At 40.8% G+C, this 12,582-nt stretch overlaps 2 protein-coding genes across 2 annotated transcripts in view; both read right to left on the reverse strand.

The window, feature by feature from the left end:
* LOC121287596 (pneumococcal serine-rich repeat protein-like) overlaps positions 1-3,722 on the reverse strand; it is a 28,950-nt gene extending 25,228 nt beyond the window's left edge. Inside the window, exons 1-7 of the mRNA XM_041205524.1 lie at positions 3,698-3,722; positions 3,320-3,487; positions 1,986-2,150; positions 1,514-1,675; positions 1,044-1,211; positions 557-727; positions 79-243 (exon numbers count right to left, since the gene is read on the reverse strand). Of these exons, the coding sequence (XP_041061458.1) occupies positions 79-243; positions 557-727; positions 1,044-1,211; positions 1,514-1,675; positions 1,986-2,150; positions 3,320-3,487; positions 3,698-3,722 (1,024 nt within the window). The remainder of the gene's footprint in view (positions 1-78; positions 244-556; positions 728-1,043; positions 1,212-1,513; positions 1,676-1,985; positions 2,151-3,319; positions 3,488-3,697) is intronic.
* A 2,872-nt stretch (positions 3,723-6,594) lies between these two features.
* LOC121287598 (uncharacterized protein PB18E9.04c-like) lies at positions 6,595-12,286 on the reverse strand. Its single transcript, XM_041205525.1, has 6 exons — positions 12,236-12,286; positions 10,902-11,066; positions 10,430-10,591; positions 9,960-10,127; positions 7,123-7,290; positions 6,595-6,806 (listed from the first exon to the last, which is right to left on the reverse strand). The coding sequence occupies exons 3-6, from the start codon at positions 10,446-10,448 to the stop codon at positions 6,595-6,597; spliced, it is 567 nt and encodes a 188-aa protein (XP_041061459.1). The 5' UTR covers positions 10,449-10,591; positions 10,902-11,066; positions 12,236-12,286.
* Positions 12,287-12,582: the final 296 nt, after the last annotated feature.

Here is a 12,582-nt window from a genome sequence, read left to right on the forward strand (position 1 = left end):
CATTGTCTGTTTCTCAACATTCAGTAGGTGAAAGGAATCAGAATATTAGAACTGATTAGAGAACACACAGATACTCACTACTTGATGAAGGGAATGAGGTTGTCACTGTCGTTGCCTCGGATGTCGATGGTTCTGTCGAGCTTGCTGTAGATGTTGGTGCTATTGTACTTGTTGAGGCATAAGCTGATGAAGTGGTCAGTGCTACTGTTGACGACTGTGTATTTGTTGCAGATGCTTGTGCTGCTGTGATTGAAGAAGGGATACATTGTTATTCAGGGAATTGAAATGGATGGAACAATATATTAAAGTCTTTGAATGAAATTTGTGCCCCACTTTTCGTTAGAACTCGCATTTGCTGAAAGACACGAAGAAAGATAACGTGGCCGGGAATTGTGAATTGTACCAAGACTATTTGACATAACATTAACTCTGGGAAATTATAACAACAACATACTACTGTAAAGTTTCAATAGCTTTTGGGTACGTGATTCTATCTCCCAGCAGATTGAATGAATTCATAATGGAATGGTTGCAAAGAGTGCTTTCGTTTTCTCACCACTTATTGTTGGGAGTGACGTAGTGATTGTCAATTCTTCAGTTGTTGTCCCTTCAGTAGAGCCTGCGGTGGATGTTGATGCTGTTCCCCTTGTCGAGGCAGGAACTGATGTGGAGGTCAGTGCTTCGCTGGATGTCTGTTTATTTGTTGGTGATACTGCTGCTGCTGGGACTGAAAAAGGGATATATTGTTATTGAGGGAATATAAAAGAATGGAACAATATATTAAAGTTTTTTTTAACAATTTATATACCCCACTTTTTGTTGGAACTCGCATTTACTGAAAGGCACGAAGAAAGATAACGTGGCCGGGAATTGTGACTGCATTTGAGCTCCAAGACCATTTCACATAACATGAACACTGGGAAATTCTCACAACAAGATACTCCTGTCATGTGTTAATAGTTTATGTGTACGTGATTCTATCTCCCAGCACTTTGAATGAATTCATAATGGAATGGATGCAAAGAGTGCTTTCGTTTTCTCACCACTTGTTGGGAGTGACGTAGTGATTGTCAATTCTTCAGTTGTTGTCCCTTCAGTTGAGCCTGCGGTGGATATTGATGCTGTTCCACTTGTCGAGGCAGGAGCTGATGTAGAGGTCAGTGCTGCGGTGGATGTCTGTTTATTTGTTGGTGATACTGCTGCTGCTGGGACTGAAAAAGGGATTTATTGTTATATAGGGAATTGAAAAGAATGGAACAATATATTAAAGTTTTTTAACAATTTATATGCCCCACTTTTCGTTGGAAGTCGCATTTACTGAAAGACACTAAGAAAGATAACATGACCGGGAATTGTGACTGCATTTGAGCTCCAGGACCGTTTCTCATAACATGTACACTGGGAAATTCCCACAACAACATACTCCTGTCATGTTTCAATAGTTTTTGTGTACGTGTTTATATAGAAAGAATTCATAATGGAATGGTTGCAAAGAGTGCTTTCATTTTCTCACCTCTTGTTGGGAGTGACATAGTGATTGTCGATTCCTCAGCTGTTGACCCTTCTGTATAGCCTATGGTGGATGTTGATGCTGTTCCACTTATTGAGGGAGGAGCAGACGTAGAGGTCAGTGCTGCCGTGGACGTCTGTGTACTTGAAGATGATGTATCTGCTGCTATCGTCGAAACAGGTAATGTTTTATTGAGGTAAGCATGGGGAGTATATCAAAGCTTTTGCACAAAGGTTATGCTCTATGATTTGTTAAAACTGAGAAATAATGGAAGCTCCTGAGTAATGTATCGTAGCCTCATTTTAACTGAGGTTATTTCCCCAAATGTCATGAGTGTATGATTGTCCAATGCATCATTCTAGCCAACAATACACGATTAGAATAAATTCTCACATTTCTTTAAGTGTTTGTACATTTCTGCATTTTGACTGGACTGAGAATGTAATGTCTGCAAAGCGTGCTTTTGTATACTCACCACTTGTTGATGGGAGTGGAGTGGTGGCTGTTGTTGCTTCAGTTCTTGTTGTTTCAGTTGAGCTCACTGGAGTTTGTGCTGTTGCAGTCGTTGAGACAGAAGCTGATGTCGAGGTTTCTGCTGCTGTGGATGTTTGTGTATTTGCAGTTGAAATTTCTGTTGCTGCTGTTATTAAAAGAGGTGTTAGGCTTAAGGAAGCACTCAAAAAGCATGGAACAGCATTCTAAAAGTGTGGCCCTAATAATCAACTTCTTAGAACTCCCAGATCATGAAAACTAGTAACATAGCTTTCCATGTTGAAATAAAAGTACTGAGTACATCTCAACTGCGCCTTATTCCATTTGTGGCAATTGTAGCCAGCAGCTTGCTAGAATCGTTTGACCGATCTCCAGTTTAGTCTTTTAAACCTCAGAGTGGGCTGGAAGGATTATTGATGGTCAAAGTGTTAAGACAGCACCCATATACTCACCTGGAAAAACTCAGCAGGTCTGGCAGCATCGGCGGAGAAGAAAAGAGTTGACGTTTCGAGTCCTCATGACCCTTCGACAGAACTTGCATTCGAGTCCAAGAAAGAGTTGAAATATAAGCTGGTTTAAGGTGTGTGTGTGGGGGGCGGAGAGATAGAGAGACAAAGAGGTGGAGGGGGGAGGGGTGTGGTTGTAGGGACAAACAAGGTGATAGAAGCAGATCATCAAAAGATGTCAACGACAATAGTACAATAGAACACATAGGTGTTAAAATTAAAGTTGGTGATATTATCTAAACAAATGTGCTATGTCTGGCAGCATCGGCGGAGAAGAAAAGAGTTGACGTTTCGAGTCCTCAGGACCATTCGACAGAACTTGCATTCGAGTCCAAGAAAGAGTTGAAATATAAGCTGGTTTAAGGTGTGTGTGTGGGGGGCGGAGAGATAGAGAGACAAAGAGGTGGAGGGGGGGGGGGTGTGGTTGTAGGGACAAACAAGCAGTGATAGAAGCAGATCATCAAAAGATGTCAATTTAACACCTATGTGTTCTATTGTACTATTGTCGTTGACATCTTTTGATGATCTGCTTCTATCACTGCTTGTTTGTCCCTACAACCACACCACCCCCCCTCCACCTCTTTGTCTCTCTATCTCTCCGCCCCCCACACACACACCTTAAACCAGCTTATATTTCAACTCTTTCTTGGACTCGAATGCAAGTTCTGTCGAAGGGTCATGAGGACTCGAAACGTCAACTCTTTTCTTCTCCGCCGATGCTGCCAGACCTGCTGAGTTTTTCCAGGTAATTCTGTTTTTGTTTTGGATTTCCAGCATCCGCAGTTTTTTTGTTTTTATCTCATATACTCACCACTTGTTGAAGGGAGTGGTGTTGTGATTGATGTTACTGCAGTTGTCGATGCTTTTGTAGAGCTCCCGGCATTTGTCGATGATATCGTACTGCTTGAGGCAGGAGCTGATATGGTGGCTTGCGCTGTAGTGGATGTCTGTGTACTTGCAGTTGAAATTTCTGCAGTTGCTATAATTAAAATTGAGGATAGACTGAATGGGTATATATAATGCCTGGAACAACATCGTTATATCATAGCTGAAAAGTTCCCTTCTTCGTCAGATATGCAAAGCAACTAATGAATGTCCATGTTGCAAAGCATTAATCAAAACAATGGCATTTGCACATTATTGCACTCTGCATTTTCATGACCAACTTCACGCTGTATTATTTTCTTACAAGTCCATTGTCTGCTTCTCAACATTCGGTAGGTGGAAGAAAACAGAATGTTAAAACTGAATAAATGGCACTCAGCTACTCACCACTTGATGATGGGAGTGAGGTTGTCTCTGTCGTTGCCTCAGATGTCGATGTTTCTGTCAAGCTTGCTGTAGATGTTTGTGTTATTGTACTTGTTGTGGCAGGAGCTGATGAAGCGGTCAGTGCTACTGTGGACGTCTGTGTATTTGTTGTTGATGCTTGTGCCGCTGTGATTGAAGAAGCGATACAATGTTATTGAGGCAAATGAAATGGATGGCACAATATATTAAAGTTTTTGAACGAAATTGGTGCCCCACATTTTGTTGGAACTGGCATTTGCTGAAAGACACGAAGAAAGATAACGTGGCCAGGAATTGTGGCAGTGTTAGACTACCAAGATAGTTTGACATCACGTTGACTCTGGGAAATTATAACAACAACATACTACTGTAGTGTATCAATAGCTTTTGAATACGTGATTCTATCTCCTAGCACTTTGAATGAATTCATAATGGAATGGATGCAAAGAGTGCTTTCGTTTTCTCACCACTTGTTGTTGGGAGGGACGTAGTAATTGTTGATTCTTCAGTTGTTGACCCTTCAGTAGAGCCTGCGGTGGATGTTGATGCTGTTCCAGTTGTCGAGGCAGGAGCTGATGTAGAGGTTAGTGCTGCGGTGGATGTCTGTTTATTTGTTGGTGATACTGCTGCTGCTGGGATTGAAAAAGGGATATATTCTTATTGAGGGAATATAAAAGAATGGAACAATATATTTTAAGTTTTTTTAAAAAGTTATATGCCCCACTTTTTGTTGGAACTCGCATTTACTGAAAGACACTAAGAAAGATAACGTGGCCGGGAATTGTGACTGCATTTAAGCTCCAAGACCATTTCACATAACATGAACACTGGGAAATTCTGAAAACAACATACTCTTGTCATATGTTAATAGTTTATGTGTACGTGTTTATATCGTGCAGCAGTTTGAATGAATTCGTAATGAAATGGTAGCAAAGAGTTCTTTCGTTTTCTCACCACTTGTTGTTGGGAGTGACGTAGTGATTGTCGATTCCTCAGCTGTTGACCCTTCTGTATAGCCTATGGTGGATGTTGATGCTGTTCCACTTATTGAGGGAGGAGCAGACGTAAAGGTCAGTGCTGCCGTGGACGTCTGTGTACTTGAAGATGATGTATCTGCTGCTATCGTCGAAACAGGTAATGTTTTATTGAGGTAAGCATGGGGAGTATATCAAAGCTTTTGCACAAAGGTTATGCTCTATGATTTGTTAAAACTGAGAAATAATGGAAGCTCCTGAGTAATGTATCGTAGCCTCATTTTAACTGAGGTTATTTCCCCAAATGTCATGAGTGTATGATTGTCCAATGCATCATTCTAGCCAACAATACACGAGTAGAATAAATTCTCACATTTCTTTAAGTGTTTGTACATTTCTGCATTTTGACTGGACTGAGAATGTAATGTCTGCAAAGCGTGCTTTTGTATACTCACCACTTGTTGATGGGAGTGGAGTGGTGGCTGTTGTTGCTTCAGTTCTTGTTGTTTCAGTTGAGCTCACTGTAGTTTGTACTGTTGCACCTGTTGAGACAGAAGCTGATGTCGCGGTTTCTGCTGCTGTGGATGTCTGTGTATTTGCAGTTGAAGTTTCTGTTGCTGCTGTTATTAAAAGAGGTGTTAGGCTTAAGGGAGCACTCAAAAAGCCTGGAACAACATTCTAAAAGTGTGGCCCAAGAAATCAACTTCTTAGAACTCCCAGATCATGAAAATTAGTAACATAGCTCTCCATGTTGAAATAAAAGTACCGAGCAAATCTCATCTGCGCATTATTCTATTTGGGGAAATTGTAGCCAGCACCTTGCGAGAATCGTTTGACATATCTCCAATTTAGTCTTTTAAACCTCAGAGTGGGCTGGAAGGATCAGAGATGGTCAAAGTGTTAAGACAGCACTCATATACTCACCACTTGTTGAAGGGATTGATGTTGTGATTGATGTTACTGCAGTTGTCGATGCTTTTGTAGAGCTCCCAGCATTTTTCCATGATATCGTACTGCTTGAGGCAGGAGCTGATGTGGTGACTTGTGCTGTAGTGGATGTCTGTGTATTTGCAGTTGAAATTTCTGCAGTTGCTATAATTAAAATTGAATATAGACTGAATGGGTATACATAATGCCTGGAACAACATCATTATATCATAGCTGAAAAGTTCCCTTATTCGTCAGATATGGAAAGCAAGTAATGAATGTCCATGTTGCACAGCATTAATCAAAATAATGGCATTAGCACGTTATTTTACTCTGCATATTCATGACCAACTTCATGCTGTATTCTTTTCTTACAAGTCCATTGTCTGTTTCTCAACATTCAGTAGGTGAAAGGAATCAGAATATTAGAACTGATTAGAGAACACACAGATACTCACTACTTGATGAAGGGAATGAGGTTGTCACTGTCGTTGCCTCGGATGTCGATGGTTCTGTCGAGCTTGCTGTAGATGTTGGTGCTATTGTACTTGTTGAGGCATAAGCTGATGAAGTGGTCAGTGCTACTGTTGACGACTGTGTATTTGTTGCAGATGCTTGTGCTGCTGTGATTGAAGAAGGGATACATTGTTATTCAGGGAATTGAAATGGATGGAACAATATATTAAAGTCTTTGAATGAAATTTGTGCCCCACTTTTCGTTAGAACTCGCATTTGCTGAAAGACACGAAGAAAGATAACGTGGCCGGGAATTGTGAATTGTACCAAGACTATTTGACATAACATTAACTCTGGGAAATTATAACAACAACATACTACTGTAAAGTTTCAATAGCTTTTGGGTACGTGATTCTATCTCCCAGCAGATTGAATGAATTCATAATGGAATGGTTGCAAAGAGTGCTTTCGTTTTCTCACCACTTATTGTTGGGAGTGACGTAGTGATTGTCAATTCTTCAGTTGTTGTCCCTTCAGTAGAGCCTGCGGTGGATGTTGATGCTGTTCCCCTTGTCGAGGCAGGAACTGATGTGGAGGTCAGTGCTTCGCTGGATGTCTGTTTATTTGTTGGTGATACTGCTGCTGCTGGGACTGAAAAAGGGATATATTGTTATTGAGGGAATATAAAAGAATGGAACAATATATTAAAGTTTTTTTTAACAATTTATATACCCCACTTTTTGTTGGAACTCGCATTTACTGAAAGGCACGAAGAAAGATAACGTGGCCGGGAATTGTGACTGCATTTGAGCTCCAAGACCATTTCACATAACATGAACACTGGGAAATTCTCACAACAAGATACTCCTGTCATGTGTTAATAGTTTATGTGTACGTGATTCTATCTCCCAGCACTTTGAATGAATTCATAATGGAATGGATGCAAAGAGTGCTTTCGTTTTCTCACCACTTGTTGGGAGTGACGTAGTGATTGTCAATTCTTCAGTTGTTGTCCCTTCAGTTGAGCCTGCGGTGGATATTGATGCTGTTCCACTTGTCGAGGCAGGAGCTGATGTAGAGGTCAGTGCTGCGGTGGATGTCTGTTTATTTGTTGGTGATACTGCTGCTGCTGGGACTGAAAAAGGGATTTATTGTTATATAGGGAATTGAAAAGAATGGAACAATATATTAAAGTTTTTTAACAATTTATATGCCCCACTTTTCGTTGGAAGTCGCATTTACTGAAAGACACTAAGAAAGATAACATGACCGGGAATTGTGACTGCATTTGAGCTCCAGGACCGTTTCTCATAACATGTACACTGGGAAATTCCCACAACAACATACTCCTGTCATGTTTCAATAGTTTTTGTGTACGTGTTTATATAGAAAGAATTCATAATGGAATGGTTGCAAAGAGTGCTTTCATTTTCTCACCTCTTGTTGGGAGTGACATAGTGATTGTCGATTCCTCAGCTGTTGACCCTTCTGTATAGCCTATGGTGGATGTTGATGCTGTTCCACTTATTGAGGGAGGAGCAGACGTAGAGGTCAGTGCTGCCGTGGACGTCTGTGTACTTGAAGATGATGTATCTGCTGCTATCGTCGAAACAGGTAATGTTTTATTGAGGTAAGCATGGGGAGTATATCAAAGCTTTTGCACAAAGGTTATGCTCTATGATTTGTTAAAACTGAGAAATAATGGAAGCTCCTGAGTAATGTATCGTAGCCTCATTTTAACTGAGGTTATTTCCCCAAATGTCATGAGTGTATGATTGTCCAATGCATCATTCTAGCCAACAATACATGAGTAGAATAAATTCTCACATTTCTTTAAGTGTTTGTACATTTCTGCATTTTGACTGGACTGAGAATGTAATGTCTGCAAAGCGTTCTTTTGTATACTCACCACTTGTTGATGGGAGTGGAGTGGTGGCTGTTGTTGCTTCAGTTCTTGTTGTTTCAGTTGAGCTCACTGTAGTTTGTACTGTTGCACCTGTTGAGACAGAAGCTGATGTCGCGGTTTCTGCTGCTGTGGATGTCTGTGTATTTGCAGTTGAAGTTTCTGTTGCTGCTGTTATTAAAAGAGGTGTTAGGCTTAAGGGAGCACTCAAAAAGCCTGGAACAACATTCTAAAAGTGTGGCCCAAGAAATCAACTTCTTAGAACTCCCAGATCATGAAAATTAGTAACATAGCTCTCCATGTTGAAATAAAAGTACTGAGCAAATCTCATCTGCGCATTATTCTCTTTGGGGAAATTGTAGCCAGCACCTTGCGAGAATCGTTTGACATATCTCCAATTTAGTCTTTTAAACCTCAGAGTGGGCTGGAAGGATCAGAGATGGTCAAAGTGTTAAGACAGCACTCATATACTCACCACTTGTCGAAGGGATTGATGTTGTGATTGATGTTACTGCAGTTGTCGATGCTTTTGTAGAGCTCCCAGCATTTTTTGATGATATCGTACTGCTTGAGGCAGGAGCTGATGTGGTGACTTGTGCTGTAGTGGATGTCTGTGTACTTGCAGTTGAAATTTCTGCAGTTGCTATAATTAAAATTGAATATAGACTGAATGGGTATACATAATGCCTGAAACAACATCATTATATTATAGCTGAAAAGTTCCCTTATTCGTCAGATATGGAAAGCAAGTAATGAATGTCCATGTTGCACAGCATTAATCAAAATAATGGCATTAGCACGTTATTTTACTCTGCATATTCATGACCAACTTCATGCTGTATTCTTTTCTTACAAGTCCATTGTCTGTTTCTCAACATTCAGTAGGTGAAAGGAATCAGAATATTAGAACTGATTAGAGAACACACAGATACTCACTACTTGATGAAGGGAATGAGGTTGTCACTGTCGTTGCCTCGGATGTCGATGGTTCTGTCGAGCTTGCTGTAGATGTTGGTGCTATTGTACTTGTTGAGGCATAAGCTGATGAAGTGGTCAGTGCTACTGTGGACGACTGTGTATTTGTTGCAGATGCTTGTGCTGCTGTGATTGAAGAAGGGATACATTGTTATTCAGGGAATTGAAATGGATGGAACAATATATTAAAGTCTTTGAATGAAATTTGTGCCCCACTTTTCGTTAGAACTCGCATTTGCTGAAAGACACGAAGAAAGATAACGTGGCCGGGAATTGTGAATTGTACCAAGACTATTTGACATAACATTAACTCTGGGAAATTATAACAACAACATACTACTGTAAAGTTTCAATAGCTTTTGGGTACGTGATTCTATCTCCCAGCAGATTGAATGAATTCATAATGGAATGGTTGCAAAGAGTGCTTTCGTTTTCTCAGTACTTGTTGTTGGGTGTGACGTAGTGATTGTCAATTCTTCAGTTGTTGTCCCTTCAGTAGAGCCTGCGGTGGATGTTGATGCTGTTCCCCTTGTCGAGGCAGGAACTGATGTGGAGGTCAGTGCTTCGCTGGATGTCTGTTTATTTGTTGGTGATACTGCTGCTGCTGGGACTGAAAAAGGGATATATTGTTATTGAGGGAATATAAAAGAATGGAACAATATATTAAAGTTTTTTTTAACAATTTATATGCCCCACTTTTTGTTGGAACTCGCATTTACTGAAAGGCACGAAGAAAGATAACGTGGCCGGGAATTGTGACTGCATTTGAGCTCCAAGACCATTTCACATAACATGAACACTGGGAAATTCTCACAACAAGATACTCCTGTCATGTGTTAATAGTTTATGTGTACGTGATTCTATCTCCCAGCACTTTGAATGAATTCATAATGGAATGGATGCAAAGAGTGCTTTCGTTTTCTCACCACTTGTTGGGAGTGACGTAGTGATTGTCAATTCTTCAGTTGTTGTCCCTTCAGTTGAGCCTGCGGTGGATATTGATGCTGTTCCACTTGTCGAGGCAGGAGCTGATGTAGAGGTCAGTGCTGCGGTGGATGTCTGTTTATTTGTTGGTGATACTGCTGCTGCTGGGACTGAAAAAGGGATTTATTGTTATATAGGGAATTGAAAAGAATGGAACAATATATTAAAGTTTTTTAACAATTTATATGCCCCACTTTTCGTTGGAAGTCGCATTTACTGAAAGACACTAAGAAAGATAACATGACCGGGAATTGTGACTGCATTTGAGCTCCAGGACCGTTTCTCATAACATGTACACTGGGAAATTCCCACAACAACATACTCCTGTCATGTTTCAATAGTTTTTGTGTACGTGTTTATATAGAAAGAATTCATAATGGAATGGTTGCAAAGAGTGCTTTCATTTTCTCACCTCTTGTTGGGAGTGACATAGTGATTGTCGATTCCTCAGCTGTTGACCCTTCTGTATAGCCTATGGTGGATGTTGATGCTGTTCCACTTATTGAGGGAGGAGCAGACGTAGAGGTCAGTGCTGCCGTGGACGTCTGTGTACTTGAAGATGATGTATCTGCTGCTATCGTCGAAACAGGTAATGTTTTATTGAGGTAAGCATGGGGAGTATATCAAAGCTTTTGCACAAAGGTTATGCTCTATGATTTGTTAAAACTGAGAAATAATGGAAGCTCCTGAGTAATGTATCGTAGCCTCATTTTAACTGAGGTTATTTCCCCAAATGTCATGAGTGTATGATTGTCCAATGCATCATTCTAGCCAACAATACACGATTAGAATAAATTCTCACATTTCTTTAAGTGTTTGTACATTTCTGCATTTTGACTGGACTGAGAATGTAATGTCTGCAAAGCGTGCTTTTGTATACTCACCACTTGTTGATGGGAGTGGAGTGGTGGCTGTTGTTGCTTCAGTTCTTGTTGTTTCAGTTGAGCTCACTGGAGTTTGTGCTGTTGCAGTCGTTGAGACAGAAGCTGATGTCGAGGTTTCTGCTGCTGTGGATGTTTGTGTATTTGCAGTTGAAATTTCTGTTGCTGCTGTTATTAAAAGAGGTGTTAGGCTTAAGGAAGCACTCAAAAAGCATGGAACAGCATTCTAAAAGTGTGGCCCTAATAATCAACTTCTTAGAACTCCCAGATCATGAAAACTAGTAACATAGCTTTCCATGTTGAAATAAAAGTACTGAGTACATCTCAACTGCGCCTTATTCCATTTGTGGCAATTGTAGCCAGCAGCTTGCTAGAATCGTTTGACCGATCTCCAGTTTAGTCTTTTAAACCTCAGAGTGGGCTGGAAGGATTATTGATGGTCAAAGTGTTAAGACAGCACCCATATACTCACCTGGAAAAACTCAGCAGGTCTGGCAGCATCGGCGGAGAAGAAAAGAGTTGACGTTTCGAGTCCTCATGACCCTTCGACAGAACTTGCATTCGAGTCCAAGAAAGAGTTGAAATATAAGCTGGTTTAAGGTGTGTGTGTGGGGGGCGGAGAGATAGAGAGACAAAGAGGTGGAGGGGGGAGGGGTGTGGTTGTAGGGACAAACAAGGTGATAGAAGCAGATCATCAAAAGATGTCAACGACAATAGTACAATAGAACACATAGGTGTTAAAATTAAAGTTGGTGATATTATCTAAACAAATGTGCTATGTCTGGCAGCATCGGCGGAGAAGAAAAGAGTTGACGTTTCGAGTCCTCAGGACCATTCGACAGAACTTGCATTCGAGTCCAAGAAAGAGTTGAAATATAAGCTGGTTTAAGGTGTGTGTGTGGGGGGCGGAGAGATAGAGAGACAAAGAGGTGGAGGGGGGGGGGGTGTGGTTGTAGGGACAAACAAGCAGTGATAGAAGCAGATCATCAAAAGATGTCAATTTAACACCTATGTGTTCTATTGTACTATTGTCGTTGACATCTTTTGATGATCTGCTTCTATCACTGCTTGTTTGTCCCTACAACCACACCACCCCCCCTCCACCTCTTTGTCTCTCTATCTCTCCGCCCCCCACACACACACCTTAAACCAGCTTATATTTCAACTCTTTCTTGGACTCGAATGCAAGTTCTGTCGAAGGGTCATGAGGACTCGAAACGTCAACTCTTTTCTTCTCCGCCGATGCTGCCAGACCTGCTGAGTTTTTCCAGGTAATTCTGTTTTTGTTTTGGATTTCCAGCATCCGCAGTTTTTTTGTTTTTATCTCATATACTCACCACTTGTTGAAGGGAGTGGTGTTGTGATTGATGTTACTGCAGTTGTCGATGCTTTTGTAGAGCTCCCGGCATTTGTCGATGATATCGTACTGCTTGAGGCAGGAGCTGATATGGTGGCTTGCGCTGTAGTGGATGTCTGTGTACTTGCAGTTGAAATTTCTGCAGTTGCTATAATTAAAATTGAGGATAGACTGAATGGGTATATATAATGCCTGGAACAACATCGTTATATCATAGCTGAAAAGTTCCCTTCTTCGTCAGATATGCAAAGCAACTAATGAATGTCCATGTTGCAAAGCATTAATCAAAACAATGGCATTTGCACATTATTGCACTCTGCATTTTCA

This window comes from Carcharodon carcharias, chromosome 14 (assembly GCF_017639515.1).
Source record: "Carcharodon carcharias isolate sCarCar2 chromosome 14, sCarCar2.pri, whole genome shotgun sequence".
Classification (NCBI taxonomy): Eukaryota; Metazoa; Chordata; class Chondrichthyes; order Lamniformes; family Lamnidae; genus Carcharodon; species Carcharodon carcharias.

Excerpts from the sequence above, each read along its gene's own strand:
- LOC121287598 (XM_041205525.1), bottom strand. Across the intron at positions 7,291-9,959 it reads TACGTCACTCCCAACAAGTG|TCCCAGCAGCAGCAGTATCA; the intron begins GTGAGAAAACGA and ends TCCCTTTTTCAG. Across the intron at positions 6,807-7,122 it reads TACGTCACTCCCAACAAGTG|TCCCAGCAGCAGCAGTATCA; the intron begins GTGAGAAAACGA and ends TCCCTTTTTCAG.